The 16,768-nt window shown below is 38.3% G+C and overlaps 4 protein-coding genes and 1 non-coding gene across 5 annotated transcripts; 1 reads left to right on the top strand and 4 right to left on the bottom strand.

Annotated features, from left to right (window-relative positions):
- Positions 1 to 9: 9 nt before the first annotated feature.
- LOC125216604 (ABC transporter G family member STR2-like) lies at positions 10 to 2,317 on the bottom strand. Its single transcript, XM_048118356.1, has 3 exons — positions 1,835 to 2,317; positions 1,055 to 1,746; positions 10 to 988 (listed from the first exon to the last, which is right to left on the bottom strand). Exons 1-3 carry the CDS (start codon positions 2,315 to 2,317, stop codon positions 10 to 12), a joined length of 2,154 nt encoding a protein of 717 aa, XP_047974313.1.
- Positions 2,318 to 4,533: 2,216 nt separating this feature from the next.
- Positions 4,534 to 6,456, top strand: LOC125216605 (HVA22-like protein a). The gene is made up of 6 exons (XM_048118357.2): positions 4,534 to 4,679; positions 4,792 to 4,873; positions 4,984 to 5,010; positions 5,161 to 5,283; positions 5,873 to 6,119; positions 6,216 to 6,456. The coding sequence occupies exons 2-6, from the start codon at positions 4,800 to 4,802 to the stop codon at positions 6,288 to 6,290; spliced, it is 546 nt and encodes a 181-aa protein (XP_047974314.1). The 5' UTR covers positions 4,534 to 4,679; positions 4,792 to 4,799; the 3' UTR covers positions 6,291 to 6,456.
- Positions 6,457 to 6,652: 196 nt separating this feature from the next.
- TRNAP-AGG (transfer RNA proline (anticodon AGG)) lies at positions 6,653 to 6,724 on the bottom strand. Its single transcript has one exon. It is a non-coding gene; the product is annotated as a tRNA-Pro (tRNA).
- A 343-nt stretch (positions 6,725 to 7,067) lies between these two features.
- EB1A (microtubule end binding protein EB1A) lies at positions 7,068 to 10,039 on the bottom strand. Its single transcript, XM_048112247.2, has 9 exons — positions 9,846 to 10,039; positions 9,656 to 9,766; positions 8,519 to 8,587; positions 8,353 to 8,439; positions 8,026 to 8,132; positions 7,783 to 7,928; positions 7,633 to 7,706; positions 7,450 to 7,563; positions 7,068 to 7,367 (listed from the first exon to the last, which is right to left on the bottom strand). Exons 2-9 carry the CDS (start codon positions 9,761 to 9,763, stop codon positions 7,248 to 7,250), a joined length of 825 nt encoding a protein of 274 aa, XP_047968204.1. The 5' UTR covers positions 9,764 to 9,766; positions 9,846 to 10,039; the 3' UTR covers positions 7,068 to 7,247.
- Positions 10,040 to 12,870: 2,831 nt separating this feature from the next.
- LOC125212812 (Plant invertase/pectin methylesterase inhibitor superfamily protein) lies at positions 12,871 to 13,819 on the bottom strand. Its single transcript, XM_048113074.2, has one exon. It carries the CDS (start codon positions 13,730 to 13,732, stop codon positions 13,049 to 13,051), a length of 684 nt encoding a protein of 227 aa, XP_047969031.1. The 5' UTR covers positions 13,733 to 13,819; the 3' UTR covers positions 12,871 to 13,048.
- Between the last annotated feature and the right edge of the window lie 2,949 nt (positions 13,820 to 16,768).

Genomic DNA, 16,768 nt, shown 5'->3' with positions numbered 1-16,768 from the left:
GAAATAGCTCTAAGATCTTTGGTTCTTAGAGAAGAAACGCAGAACAATATAGAAAAGCACCCTATAAACAACAGCCCACCCTGCCATCCAATACACCTTCTGCCACTTCAAACCGTCGTCGGTTTTGATCCCGAGCGACTTCAAGATCGTGTCACCGGCGATCCCGCCGAAATCGTTGCTGGTCCGGTACTCGTTCATGAGCAGCCCCTCGTAGGGGTAGGTCATGGTGGAGACGTAGTGCATCCACTTCCAGTAGCCCGGGATGGCGTCGTTGTCGAGGAAGTAGCCACAGAAGAGGAAGAAGAGCGCCGTGAACGCGATGACGGCTGCGTACCCGAGGATGTAGTTTGGCACGACGGAGCTGACGAAGACAACGAACGAGTTGGTGGACAGCAGCGACATGTAGAGCACGAGGAGGAAGTAGACGAACGGACCGTCGAGCTTGAGCGGGAACCAGACGATGGCGGCGTAGACGCCGGCCTGCAGGGCGAGGAAGGGGAGGTAGGTGATGAGGCCGGCGACGGTGTAGGAGGAGGCGCGGTAGGCGTTGTGGGAGCTCTCGCGGACGAAGATGAAACGCTCCTGGATGAAGGCCGGGACGGCGTCGTTCGAGGAGAAGAAGAAGAGGCAGACGGTGAAGATGAAGAAGCTCAGGGTGTTGGTGATGCCCTGCTGGTCATGCTTCGGTTTCCAGAACATCGTCGCCATCATAATCCCCATCACCGTCAGGACGACGAGCCGGGACAGGAACAGTTCCGGCGTGCGACGGATGCTGATGAAGTTGCGCCGCATCAATATCCATGTCTCCGGGATTAACGAGTTGGCGAACTTGGGGCCGAGGAGGGGACCGCCCCCTCCTTGGCCTTCCGGGTGGATGCTACTGTGAGTTATGTAGTCGTCCTCGTTGACGGTGTAGTCGCTGCTGCGCGGCGTTGGTGTGTGTTGTAGGATGTCGCTCGAGCTCGTGTAGTATCCGCCCGGAGATGCACTGTGGTATGGTATATTTATTAGTCTCGTATAAGTCGAAATTGGAATATTAAATCACGAAGTTTACCTGGCTCGATTTCTATCAGCATAATTTCTGGTGGGTGTGTAAATCATTGATTGGCTATTACTCCATGATCTTGATGTGTTATTATTCCAAGGGCTTCTCACACTATGATCAAAACTATCATTTGTTCCGGTTTGCAAATGAAGGCGTTTGTTATTAGTCTTCTTTCCGTGCCCCTCGTGCACTACCGGAGGCCAGGTCGAAGCGGGGGGCGGATAAGCTCCGTGCCCCCCGGAAAGTGGCGGCGGCTTAACTCCAGTAAGCGCGAACTCCGCCACGGCCTCGACTCCGAAGGCCGACTGATCGTACTCTTGCACCACGTCGATGAAGTACTCAATGGCATTTTCGCCCTTGGGGAGCTGGCGGTCCATCCGTTCGAGATGGGGCCCGACGTCTTTCGGCGGGCCCTGGTACACGAGCTGCCCTCGGGCAAGGATGATCATGTGGTCCAAGAAGAGCTGAATACGCGACGACGGCTGGTGGATCGTCAGGATCACGGTGCTCCCGGACCGCGCTATGTCGTGCACCTTCTCGATCACGCTGTGCGCGCTTGTCGAGTCGAGCCCCGAAGTCGGCTCGTCCAGGAAAAGCAGAGATGGCTTGTGGATGATGTCGACCCCGATCGACACGCGCCGCCTCTCCCCGCCCGAAACCCCCCTCGTCCCCTCGTCGCCTATGTAGGTATTCCTCGAAGACTGCACCAAAGCAAACAAAACATATCAATCAGTACACCGTACCATATATACTGCTGAGTCAGTTAAATTTTCAGCAAACAGTAATTACAGATAAACCAAGTTGTTGTATCAAATCCTCCACGCGCTGCCGCTTTTCGTCTCGGGAAATGGACCCGAGGCGGAAGTCGGCAGCGAACATGAGTGTCTCGTAGACCGTGAGCATCGGGAAGAGGCGGTCCTCCTGCATGATGTAAGCGGACGTCCGCTTGATCAAGCTAGGGCTAACGTCGGCGCCATCCAACGAGACCCTCCCGATCAAGCTCCCGCTCGCAATCCGCCCGGCCAGGGCGTCGAGGAAGGTGGACTTACCGGCGCCGCTGGGGCCCATGACGGCGGTGATGCAGCCTTTCGGGGCGTAGCCGGTGATCTCATGGAGTAGATCAACCTCCTTCTTCTCCCACTGGCCGGAGAGGTCCTTTGCCTTCTTGATCACCGTGTACGTAAGGGCGGAGAACTCCAGCCCGCCGGTCAGCTTCACCGGCTTCCCGATGTCGATCACCATGTCGGGACGGCGGCCGTCTCCGTTCCTCATCGGAATTGAGTTAGAAAACTTGGGTTTTCCGAAAAGTGGTGGTGGTTTTCGGGAAGTCCCATGGAAGAAGGCCTGCAGCGGGAGTTAAAAAGAGAGTGGAGTTGCTTCCTAAGCTGCTGCGAAGCTCTTGCTGCATTGTACACTCCGTGATGTTTCGTCCATTAATGGTTGATTGTCTGGATTTTTTATGCCCAAACTGCGTCGTTTTGCGGTGTGAGTTTTGTTGTTTCAATCGATAATTAGTCGGATTCCTTAATTTATTCTAATTCCATCGTGTTTCTTTCTTACACAGCTGTTATTACGAGTAATATTCATACACTCTGCAAATTACACTAGAATAGGTTTGATAAATTCGTATCTATTGTTATTTTGTTACTGCATAGTGGACGGTATTCTAAATTTCTAAGGTCATCTCCAATTATACACTATAAATGAACTTTTATATAGAAATTTTTTCTAATCATACATCAAACTCAAATCCATTTTTGGTGTTTTTGTGAAACAACACCAAATATGGTGTTACTGTAAAAATTTTGTAAAAAAAACTAGTTTTTGGTGTGATGTATACTCAAAAATATATTTGAGTTTGGTGTAATTGGTTGGAGATAGATCTAATCAAAGACATGCATTCATCATTGCACACAAAAATACAAAACATACAAAAAATCCCCTTGTGATTCATTTGTTTATAGTAGTCCCTCGGTCTGCCGTTAGAAGTCTCATTCGAGTTCGACACGAATTTTAAAAAATACAAAAGAAATTTGGTGGAAAAAATATAGTGTAATGCGAGACTTTTTTTATATATTAATTTTATAATAAAATATTAGAAGAATGAATTAGTTGAATGTGAGGTTATCTACCATTTATGATAAAAGTCAATCGAGACTCCTAATGGCGGATGGACTAAAATGGTCAACCGAAACTCCTAATAATGGACTAACAGATTAAAATGGTCAACGAGACTCCTAATGGCGGACGGAGAGAGTACTTCACAACTAGTAAAAAAAGCCTTGGATAAATTCGTACTAGTCTTCATAAACTCCAAGAATGAGAAATAGCACGAAGAACATCTGAGAATCACCTTAGAGACGTTAAGAGCCAAGAAACTCTATGCTAAGTTTAACAAGTGCGAGTTCTGGCTTAACGAGGTGAATTTCCTTGGACATATTGTGACAGCAGAAGGAATTCGTGTGGATCCTGCGAAGGTCGAGACGGTACAGCAATGGAAATCACCTTCAACACCTAATGAGATTCGGAGTTTCCTAGGTTTGGCTGGATACTACCGAAGGTTTATTGAGGGAGTACTAAAACTTTTAAGCGTAAATTTATAAATAAGTCACAATGATTAAATTTTGGTCCATTCAACACTTTTTAAAAATCAAAAAAATAAATTACGAAGTTTGAGATTTTCACAATTACCTTAACCTTCCATTTTCCGACGAATTGTAAGTTGGTGTGACAGCTGGTTTAAGACACGAAGAGAACACGACGTTGGCAAAACAACATCTAATTGAGTTTGAAGTACTCCCTCCGTCCTATAAAAATTTTCTCACTTTGACCGAGCACGAGTTTTAAGAAGTGTAATGAAAAATGAGTTGAAAAAGTTAATGGAATGTGAGTCCTACTTTTATATATTATTCCCTCCGTCCCACTCAAGATGACCACATTTTTGAGTGACTTGAGATTTTAGAATGTGTTGTTAGGTGGAATAAAGTAGTGAGGGAAAATGTAGTTGAATATTTTAATGAGTAGATAAGAGAGATGAGGTTATTTCTAAGATTGGAAAGTGACCATCTTAATTGGGATAAATAAAAAAGGAAAGATAACCATTTTGAATGGAACGGATGGAGTAGTTTTATAATAAAATATGAGTAGAAATGAGTTAGTGAATATGTGGTCCACTACTAAAAATAGTAAAAAGTGAAATGAGACAAAATTTTATAGGAGGACGGAAATAGAAAAATGAGACAATTTTTATGGGACGAAGGGATAACATTTTGTTTTAAATTCGTGACCACATTAACATCTAATTTGCCGAAAAAAGAGAAGAATAAGATAATATGAAAATCTCAAACTTTATAATTTATTTTTCATTGTATATTATTTTACGTATACAAGTCAAGAATATTAAATTTTCTTGAATATGGAGTAGTTTTTGCCTTTTGTTAACACAGAAAAACATTTTTTTTGGCATAATAATTGAAATTTATAAATATAAGTGTCGTAATCTTTGGTGAGTGGGCAGTGACCGACCTCCGACCTCCGACCTCCTCCGTGGCTTGGCTTCCGACAAACACTTGTCCATCGCCTTTTGTCGCTCTCTCTCCACTCTTTTACTCACTTTTATATATTCTCTCTCTCTGTAAGTGAACTGTTCAGTGCTATTTTAGGCCCAACATTTCAATATTCAACACGCAACGAAGCTTCCACACCACACTCCCCTTTCCAATTCATCTTTTCCTCTCTCGTTTCAGCTTCATCAATGGGTGGATCTGGAGGATCTGGCGCCGCTAGCCTCTTCAAATTGCTCATCACTAATATAGACATCCTTGCTGGGTAGTACCATCTTCTCCCCCAATTTTATGTTTCCCCTCTTTTTCTAGGTTTTCGCGGTGTTGGTAGGCAAAGATGATCGATTAATATTTCTGTTTCTGATGATTATGCAGGCCTGTGGTTACTCTGCTGTATCCTCTGTAAGTTCTTGTTAATTAATTTTGTTTATGTGGTTAAATCGTCTCCAATTGTGATGTTTTTGTGCTCAATTTCTGTGAAATGTTCATTTCTCTGTATTTTGGATTGTGTTTTACTTCGCATTGTGCTGATTAATTATCGATTTTGAGCAGATATGCGTCGATTAGGGCAATTGAGACGAAATCGGCTATTGATGATCAGCAATGGCTAACTTATTGGGTTCTTTACTCTATGATTACTCTCTTTGAGCTCACTTTTGCTAAAGTTATTGAATGGTAAGTCTTTGAAACATGATTTTTGTTTCGTATGATTTCTAGGTTAGCTATATGTTGATGTTAGTGGCTTGGATTGACATAGCTTGACCTCCTACTGTTATTATGATATACTCGTTTCGAAATTCCCTCTTTGAGATTATTGTGGAGATCGTATTTCGAATGCTGTTGGAATAGTTTGATGCTGGTTAAATGTGAGCTTGAGCTCTCTCAACAAACCATGTAGGTGTTTAATGTTTCCTCAGAGATGGGGAGGAAGTCTATGTCATTTAATTGTGTGAGATTACGATAGATGTTCATGGGAGATCGTATTTTGAATGCCGTTGGACTAGTTTTAGCTCCAAGATCAATACTTTGAAGCTAGTTAGATGTGAGCTTGAGGTCTGTCAACAAATCATGTAGAAGTATAATGTTTCCTGAGATCGAATAAGAAATTGCTATGTGCATCATCTCCATCATCATTTTTTCTTCATCTTTCCTAGTATTTGGACTAAAATCCGGTCCAGATGTGAATAGCGATTAGTTTAATACATTGAAAGTCATGATAGAACCGTGGTTGATTTTTCTAATCATCCGTGTTTGTTCATTCTAGGTTCCCATTCTGGTCATACGCAAAGCTAATCTTCACCTGCTGGCTGGTGATTCCCTACTTCAGTGGAGCTGCCTATGTCTACGAACACTATGTAAGGCCTTACCTTGTCACTCGGCAGAAGTCAGTTAACATCTGGTACGTTCCAAGAAAGAAAGACGTCTTCAGCAAGCCCGACGACATCCTCACTGCAGCAGAGAAGTACATCAGTGAAAACGGATCCGATGCGTTTGAAAAGATGATGCAGAAGGTATATGCAACTTTTTACTCCATTTGCGTAAATCTTTGTTGTAAAGATATCTGGGAATTATGAACAATTTTATGATGGTTTTCCATTTCGGGGCAGGCTAGGGAAACCACTCCAAGGACTAATAACTACGCTTTCCATAGCGAAAGCTACGAAGATGATTACAGGTACTGAGATGGCCGGGGTTGGTAGTTTCGTCGTCTTGTTTTCCCGAGAAGAGGAGGAGATGGATATTTTGTTATGGCTTGTGAAATACTACTATTATCTGTAATATCCTGACTGTATGTTACTCTTCTAATGTAGCTACTTAGTTGTTGATAATTGAGAAGGCTCTGTTTTATTGTTGGTGTGTACTATAATTTGCTGTTGCGTGAAGCAATGTGTTTGGGTGTAAGAAAAAAGAAGAAAGTAGTTTTTCATAAATATGATTATTTATTGGTGTAGAAAAGTAAGTAAGTTGGAGTATATAAGTGAATTTGATGCCATAATTGGCCTTTCATAAAAAAAAAAAAAGAAAAAGAAAAAGAAAATAAAGTGGGGCATTCCGAGAATTGAACTCGGGACCTCTCGCACCCTAAGCGAGAATCATACCACTAGACCAAATGCCCATTTAGTACAAAGAAATATGATATTTTATTACAAAAATTAGGATTGTAAATGAATCAAAAACTTTTACTCGATTTTAATTTAAAAATAGATTTTAATTAATTTAATACAAAATTATGAAAATTTTGTAAAAAGAGTTATTTTTATACAAAAATGACAATAAGCTGAAAATTAAACGATGAAGTGTAGCTTAATTACTACCACTACTTAATTAATGATTAATAGCCTAACAGTTGAATGTTATATTTTCTTTTTAAGTTCTTTTAAAAATCCTCGCAAATACATTCTATTTATTTTTGTTACTATTATTTTACGATACATAAAGACATTATACCAATACATAAATGACTGCAATATACTGTATTTGGTTTCCATATTTGCAGTTAATTGATTCAATATTAGGGTACAAAAATGAAATATTGTCTTGTGAAGTATAAAGATCTAATTAGCAAGTACTGCCATAGCAAGACAAACTATAGATTCTGAAGAGAGTTGCAGAGGAGATATTGAGTTGGAATTGAGTGATCACTCAAAATCAATTTCCTGGTGATTGATGATTGACTGGGACACAATTTGTTGAGCTTCAGCAAGAGCCGAATCGCTCTCATCCGCGGAATATAGTATCTTCTTCACCGCCACGACCATCTGCAACAGTTCGTGTTCAAAACATTTGTAACAATCCACAACTTGCAACAAACTAAATCAAGTGATCAAAAAAAGTTCTTACCGGAAAATTATCCAACTCCGGTGTCTGGCAAAGTAACTCAATGTCCCTCAACTTTGCAAAGTAAAAATCCCTTTCTTTCTCCAATGAATCGACAGAGAGCTTCAGATCCGTAACCTGGACATCATGCATGGATCAAAATACGTTCCAGCTCACAAATAATGCTGCGTTTCTTAGAAATGTTACCTCGTTTTTCAATCTCTGAAGCTCCAACGAAGCATCAGCCCCATCGCCTGATTTCCCTTGTTTCGTGCCTGAAACTGAAAACGAGAAGGATGTCATGACAACGCTAGCACTACTGAAGAAATGTTTGAATCGTGGAGGTCCAAGATATACCGGAAATCTTATTGCCAATCACTCCATTGGATGATGCGGAAGAACTCAGAGAATTATTTGTTTGCAAAGACTTGGAGTTCTTTTGAGAAGCCTTGGGGTTTCTTTCCTTTCCGCCTTTGCTTCTGCGCTCTACCGGATCATAATTCCTGCATCATGATTTGTGCGTTTATGATACAAAGTTATACTATCAAGATACCGAAAAACAAAATAGTTCAACTACCAAGTATGTAAAAGAGTATTTACTCATTCATGAGTCCACCGTTGATAGAATCACAGTAACGTTTTAGCCATTGCAGGAACTCCAAGTTGTCCAGCGGCCTCCCTTTGACAAGTTTGTTGACCTCGATATGCTGCACAAACCATAATTGACCGTATTTTGATTTGTTTACAGAACTAAAAAACTCTCAAAGAAAGCCATCTGAAACACATTTTTGTGGGGTTTATCCGGAATATTTGCAAGAACAATCAGCAACATCAAAGCAGCATTTTGGTCAAGCTCATTTTAGTTGGAATGGTATATCTTAGCATGCTAAAGGGATGTATAGAGTTGAATGTGATATGAAGACTCACCTTGGTAATTTTGAGTTTGTTAAAAACATCTTGAAGTACTTTGTAGTTTTGGATCATATCATATTCGGTCTTAGCATCGAAATTGACCTACAAAAGACAGATGTTAGTAATGCAAGAATCATTACATTATTTAACAAGAAAATATGCACAATTAAGTTATCACCACCTTGTGCATGGGAACTACTCCGGGATGTGCCATATCCATCATCTGACATTGCACCGCCCCAGATGCCGCCTACAGTAAAAATGTCAACACAAATTAGCGAATCCGTTATGCTCAGGAAGCAAAGAAAGGAATGAAATGGCAGATGATGTGCCATGTTGCCCTTGAACAGCATAAAAAGGCCATCACAAACAAGAAACGAAGCAAAACTGGAAAGAAAATGAAAACAAGAAGAGGGTAATCAAGTATTGAACATATTACAGGAGCTAAATCCTCATGATCATACTCGAACGAAGGATAGCTGAAACTTTATCAACTAAAATTACTTCCACACCAGTCACCATGAAGAACTCAAGCTACTTATCCAGACACAGATCACTCTTGGTTCTCAGTGAAAAGATTAAGTCACGAAAGCATAAAAGGGGAATTGAAGCAACCAACTAAAAAAGACAAATATATGTCTTCACGTAACTCCAATATTTGCAGTCATGCTCATTGAAAGCCAAAATCTAACACCACATCATTGAGTATTTTCACAAAATTAAAGGCATCAATACTCTATATTCTCATAGCGAATTTGCATAATCACCGATACAAGTTCCTAGTTCCTATTCTTCTTAGGATGTGTTAAAGTAATAGTCTCACAAATCATCAAATTCATTCGAACATTATGCTTAAGGGACCAAAATATACTGATGATCCACTAAAAGGTCCTTCTTCTCCACTTACAAGGTTTAAATTCACCATCCACACATATAGCCACCAGAAAATTAATGAAGCTCAAATACTTCTGAATTTTTTTTGTATGCTACAAAACATAAGGAAACACTAAGAAAGTTTGACATAAGCACTTACACATCAGCAGGTGAGTTCATATTTTCTTGAATTGTTTCTATCTTACAAAATTCAGAGGAAACAACAGACCACCATTTTTCTTGAGAAATATATCCTCCTTACAAGCACACAGACAAATTTTCACAACGATCTCTCATTTCGCGCATAAAACATGAAATTCACAGTTTATACTCTTCAGAAAGTTGAAGAATCAAACAGAGCTAAGCATAAAACAAGAACACATGCAAGATTTTGAAATTCCAAAAGGGGGGAAAAGTTAACAAAATTGGATTATTTTATTGTTACCTCTTCAACACGAGAGAGACTGAGGTGAAGCCTAGCGTTGATCCACGCAAGAATCTCATTCCTCCCCACGAAATACGCACCATCCATAATCCCAATACTCGTCACCATCAACTGCAACAAAATTTTCAAGAATCAAGACCGACCCTTTACAATTCTTCGCTAATTCTTCCAAGATTTATGCCTCACTCACTTGTTCTTCAGGAATAGGAGAGATTGAAGGGGGAAAAAAAACAAGGGAGCGAAAAAGGTTTCACCTTTGGCAATTCAAAATATTTTTAATTTGTCACTGTTTTCTTAGTTGTCGAATTGGGTTCGCCATTTAATGGCTGAACTATACGTGTTGATAATAAGTCTATTGGTAATTATTTCATCTGAAAAATTAATACTCCTGAATCATTTCATTTTCCTTTTTATAGTAAACATTTAATTCAAAACAGTGTTGTGAGTTTTTAATAATCTGACAAAAATAAAATACTACCCCCCGATATAGAAATTTCAATATTAATTCGCATTATTTGAAGAAAGAAAGCGATCCTTGCAATTATAATAAATAATGAAAATGACATTTTATTACAAAAGTAATTAAGAAAATTAGGATAAGACAATAAGAAGATAATGTAATGCAGCTGGCTATGGCCAGCAGAGTGTAAAGCTTCTGTCCGTCGTTCTCCATGACTTGTTAATCACATTGTTTTGTTTGATTCTAAGAATCCTAGAAATACATATTATCAATAGTCCACATAAAAATCGTTAATTAAGCTCCTTCCTATAACTATACAAATTAGTATGTATTTTTATATTTTTCTCAAATTTTATATGACAAATTTTTCTAACTTTCGAAATGAGAATATTTTTAATTTGATTTTACAAAATTAATTATGGGGCGAACCATTTGACCAAAATTTATAATTTCTATCGATTTAGTCTAAAAAGTATTGCATCGGCCTTATCTATTAGTATGAATTTACCCTAAAAAGTTGTATTGCATTGATCTTATACTATCAATTTACTAAAAAGTATTACATCGGCCTCATCTATTAGTATCAATTTAACCTAAAAAGTTGAATTAGCCTTATCTATTTCTCCTATCTTTAATATTGGATTGGAATCTATACTCTTGTATGTTTGTGATTGTTTTATGTTGAGAGGATGAGTATTAGAACAATACATTTGTGCATCAATACTACACTTTGAAACATTTTCAACTAACTGCATTCATTTGTCATGAGTTAATATAAGTATGTAGACTAATTCTATGTGTAATTATCATCCACATAGGACAAACACATCAATATATCATCCACATAGGACAAACAATTATTATTGACATTTTTTGAACTATATATTGCTTCAACATTCTTTATTTAATGTGTTAAAACATTGTGATGCCCGTAATGAGACATTACATTTAAAGAGAATTAATATGTTGAGCGTCTTACATTGAGTGACAATTTAGTTGTACATACACTTTCCTCTCTTCTAAGATCCTATATTAAATTTCTTTCGGCTTCTCTTCTAAGATCCTATATTAAATTTCTTTCCGGCTTCTCTTCCACGATTTTCTTCATTTTTCTTCGCACGTCTTCTATTTCCAAATTCTCTCTAGAATAGAAACTTTCCACAATTAAACGTAATCAATTGATGAATCTTTTCTTGACCAACAACATGAGTTGTCAAGCATCTATCCAAAATCTCCAAACTTCATATGTCGAAAGCCACAAAAACATCAAGTTGATAAACAAATTAATATGCAACAACTATAAATAAATTGAATAGTCAAAAGAGGAACCAGAATCATTCAACAGAATAAACAAGAATGTCCATATGTAGCATTTTCTTCTAAATTTTAGGATAATTGGTTGTTGGGTTTAAGTATTTGGATCGTTTGCCCTGGTTGCCAAACTTATAGCCCAATAAGTAGCCCTAAAGAAAAGAAGCAGAATAGAAAATTGCCAATTTTCACATTAAATGGCAATTTTTCCTTTTTTTTTTCTTTTCCTTTTTTTTTTCTTTTCCTTTTTTTTTTCACATAAATCAATCATAAGATTATATAACAAATGGATTTAAGAATCCCAAAAGCATTAATTTATTTACCATATGTCTGTGCCTTCTCTTCGCTACTATGCTTCTCTTATTTTTCATTATAATTTTTTAAAAGCTTGAATAATTATTCGTGCCATAATATATGGATTACTATAATAAAAATTCATTTGCATGTAAACATCAAATTGTATGTGATGATCTTTTCTAGATACATAAAAAAACTATGATTTCATATTATTGCTTTAAAGAAATGTACAACATAGTTAAATTTATTCCCTATTTGTCTCAATATAATACACTCTTGGCCTCTGCGTGGAGGAAAAGATAAGTTTCATTCTATCATTTCTTAATTTCCAAAAAAAATAGTACAGAGAATTTATTTTATTCGCTTTATCAATTTCTCATTAAAACTCAATTGGTCCAAGTTAGACTATTTTTGTGGAGGGAGGTAAACCATGTTAAATATAGTTGGAAACAATTCACAGTATAATTTTACTGAGTAATCAGTGAATAAAAATACATTTTGATACATGGGATTGTTATATTGTTAACTCATAACTTACTTGCTAACTACAATTAAATAATAGCCATTAGATATTCAAATTAAGGGTTTAGATCATTAATCCCTAAATGTCAATACGATCAACGAAAAACGTCAATAAACTATAGGATTAATTCCAAAAAATATCAATAAGGGTATTAATGTCAATTAACTACATATTTAGTTATAACTAACTTTTAAAAGAAATCCCAAAACTTTAAATTCATATAATGTATATCAAATTAAAGATAATTTCATAAGGATTCCAACGATATCCTACATGCATATATTCCGACGTCAAAATTTGAAAAAAAAAACGAAAATTTTTAATTTTTTCGTACAAGCAGAAATGTCAATATACTATATAAAATATGTCAATATAATACATGTAGAATGTCAATATAAGCAATGAATTAACATTCTTAAAGCATTGTGTTGACATTCTCAAAGCATTGTGTTGATATATTCGAAACTCTATATTAACATTTTCATCAAAAATCCTAATTTGAAGTTTTTTTTTCATCTTTTTTTATTCTATTAATAAAAATAAAAATTACATGTGGCAAATTATAAACCACACGTTTTCTAAAATCTTATAACCTTAATTTAATTATAATTAACAATTAAATGATAAGTTAACAACCGATCACTCCCCTTTTAATACATATGTAATTTTACAGAGTATGACCAATGAATAAAAATACATTTTGATACAGTAATTTACAATATAAAAAAAAAACCAACAAAAAAACAACGTAAAAGGAAAAAAAAAAGAAGAAAAAGACGAATTGGCAGTGTCAATAAACGAATCAAGGCATCTTGAGACCAAATTTCTGAAAAAGGCGTTGTATATTGTTGAGAATCGCTAAGGTGTTGCTGATGTACTCCATAGCCCTCTGCACCTTCCCCTTCCACTCCCCCACAGCCGTCGATGATCCCATCTCCGCCAGCTCATCAAGACACGTGTCGAGATCCGTCAACGACGCGCTTATCCACGTCTGCAAATCGCTGACCCTCCTCTCCGCCAGCACCTCCTCACCTGGCCCCACGCAGATTGACTCGGCCGAGTTCCCGAGTTGACTCGCCGCGTCGTCGAACAGCTCGGCGCAGTCCTTCATCGCCGCCTCCGGAATCAGCTGCGATTTGAGGGTCGTGACCTCGAGCAGGCTGGCGTGGAGGGAGAGGTTGAAGAAGCGGAGCGGATCGGTCGAGGGCGGCGAATTGAGGGGGGAAATCGAGGAGAGGCATGAGTCGGGATAGCGAGTTACGGAGCAGACGGTTTTGAGGGAATCGGCCGAGTTGGAGGCGAGTTGAGAGGGGTTGGATTTGGAGGCGGAGCGGCGGATGAGGAGGGTGGTGAGAGAGGCGATGAGGAGGGTGAGGAGGGCGGCGATGATGATGCGGCGGCGGCGGCGGTTTGGTGGGGGGATGTGGTTGGATTCTTCAGTGGGGTTGACTTTGCCGTAGCCTTTGGCGAAGTTGATCGACTCCATGCTTATGGTTTCAAGAGGGAATTTCGTTAATGGCGAAGTTTGTTTTGCAAATAGGGGATTTTTTTTTGTTGGGAACTGACAAATTATTTTGAAGACGTGTTACCTGCTAACTAATTTTTTATTTTGTTATTGGAGGGAATATTACACGAACTTTATCAAAGTATCATTTTAGGTTCATAAACTTTGAAAATATCATTTTAGGTCCATCAACTATGGATTAATATCACTTGAGGTCTTTTGAATTTTTTTAGGATGAAAATGCCTTTAAGACCTTTAAAGGTCAATTCGGATAATTCTTTCGCCAATCATCTTGCGTCAGAGACATAGAATCCAACAATTTTTAACGACAAATTTTTATATTTAAATTCAATTTAGATGTTAATTGATTTTGAATGACAATCCAAGTTATCTAATTTCAAAACAAATAACCTAAATAGAATTCACTCATCACCTATAGCAAGTTATTAAAATGCAGTTTAGATTGAAAAAATAAAATAAAGTATCAAGTCCCTATTCACTATCATTAAATAATTAGTCATCTAATAATTGAAAAACTAACACATATTTTTGACGGCATATTTTAATTATATTTAAATTCAATTTGGATGGTAACTGAATTAAATAGTAAAAAAATTGTTGAACTCTAGGTCTTTGACGCAAGATGAGTAGCGAAAGAATTGTCCAAATTGCCATTTGAAGGCCTTAAAGGCATTTTCGTCCGGAAAAAGTTCAAAACACCTCAAATGATATTAACTTGTAGTTCACGGACCTAAAATGATATTTTCAAAATTCACGGATCTAAAATAATACTTTGGCAAAGTTGGTGGACCTAAAAATATGTTCCCTCTCGTTATTGTGATATTAGTAATTATTTAAACATTTTTTATAAGGTTAGTTATAGCCACCGAACTGTGATATCTACAAGAACTTTAAATAAGTACTCTACTAGGAAACAAATAAAATATCAAAATTTAATGGGATTTTTCAATATATGTAATTTTCGAAATCCTCTTCCTTTTTTTTGTGCTAAAGAGGGTCGTGGCCCTTTAAATTAAATTACGAATGTCTAACAAATTTAAGAAAAGAAACACTAATTACATCTCCTAAAAGCAGTTTAACTACCTTTATAGATGGAAATTGAAATAAAAGAAAATCTGCTTCTTTAGCAAACCAGACAGCTACCTGATTCTTTTTCTCTCGGTATGTATTTGATATTGCACTCCCAGTCTAATTGCATCATATGATGTATCGCATGGATTAAGTCTCTCAGAGGATGTTGCATTAACTTCATTTCTAATCACATCAACTGAAGGGCGGTAAATCTCTCCCCAAGCAACTCTAAGCCCAGTTCGAATTCCCCAGAGCTCTACCCTTTCAATGCCGCATAGTCCACACTTTATTTCAAATCATGTGATCCACTTAACGAGACTGTCTCGCAGGACACCGCCAGCACCTGCCCTCCTCAGATATTTGTATGCTCTAAAATTATTCTCTTCATTTATCTTCCATTTATAGCCCACTTGCATGTACTTAAACCGGCATGTTCAGTAGGTCTATGCATACTTAAGTTAACATTTTTTAAATTAATTTATTCAAACTCTCCTGAACTTCTTGGCTTGGCTTCTAGTAGTGACTAAGTGCAACGGGGGCTATGATCAGTGATATTTGAGCTGCATTAGTTATTCTTTTTGGTGAATTTCATGATATCGAATTTGTGACTTGTCATGTCTTGAATTCCATGAACAGATTCTTTGACTTAGATTATGCTATGATGGTCAAGCCCTTCTCACAAATGCAACAACTTGTTATGAATCAATATCACGAAAACAAATAAAAGAGACAGATTAACATGCCACTAATGTCATATTGCTATGCGCTATGTGCGTTATGTAAATCAAGAAAGGAGTGTGACACTTCAACGTCACATTGCCTGTAAATTTCATTCACAAAAAATAAAGAAAGGGGTGTGATACTTTGTTGTTCGTTCTCACAATCTTTTTGCACTATTATACTGTAACTTTTAGTAATTAACAACGTCTACTATCATTATTGAAATTTAAAAGTTTCTGGAACATATATACAACCAAAAAAACAACTGCAGCCCACGTCAAACAATATATACTCCATATGAGATTTCCCAAAATTATGTCCCAAGTAGAGATGCTACTCTGTTCCAAATCTCTTCATGGTAGGTGGTGAGAAAGGCTCCTCTGCCGCTGAGGTACACCTTAGCTAGAAGCAGCTTAGCTCTAACTTCACCGGCAGCCTTGGATTCGACCTTGTCCAGATCAACAAGGCACGAGTCGATAAATCCCTCAGCCGCAACGATCTGGCTCATCTCACGCCTTCGCTCGAGTCCATCATCACATGTTGCACAGCTCTTCCACGCCAACGTAGTAGCTCGACAGAATCAAGGATATCACGTCTTGAAGCTGCTCGGTAGCTTCTACGAGGGAGGCGGTGAAGATGTCGGAATTTGTGTGGACTGATGTTGTTTGGAGTAGCGAAGGCCGAAGGGTTTATGGTATTGGTGTTGTGGATGTGATGGATGTACAATTATACCGTAAACATAGTAACGCAGTTACGCAGGTAAAAAGCGAAAGGGCTTTTTCTCGAAAATCAAAATATATTCCTACAACGTATATTAAAATATCAAGGGGATTTAACTATAGTCCAATACAAGAAAAATATGAATAGCATCTGCAAACCACAAGCACACACAACGATCATATTCTCCAGAATCACATCACCCACACTTTTCCACAACCCGCTCCACATTTTGTCGCTGCCCCTGTCTCTCAGATCCGCCGCCGCCCCGATCAGCGCCGCCCTCACCCCGTCGTCCGATTGATCACCATCAAGGCACGATTCGATGCTTTCCTCCGCCGCGACGATCCAATTCTCCATCTGAACGCGCTGCTTTCCACTCGGATTCGGCCAAATCCGGATCGCCTCCCGGAGATTGAGCGTTCCGATCTGCAGCCTTTGGCGGCACGAGGCCGAATTGGTTAAGGAAGCGGCGCGTTCCAGCTGTTG

The sequence above is a fragment of the Salvia hispanica genome, chromosome 3, assembly GCF_029641045.1.
Source record: "Salvia hispanica isolate PSC_SH4W2 chromosome 3, Shi_PSC_v1, whole genome shotgun sequence".
Lineage (NCBI taxonomy): Eukaryota > Viridiplantae > Streptophyta > Magnoliopsida > Lamiales > Lamiaceae > Salvia > Salvia hispanica.
The sequence above is the reverse complement of the archived record's forward strand: the minus strand, read 5'-3'. Positions and strand labels throughout refer to the sequence as shown.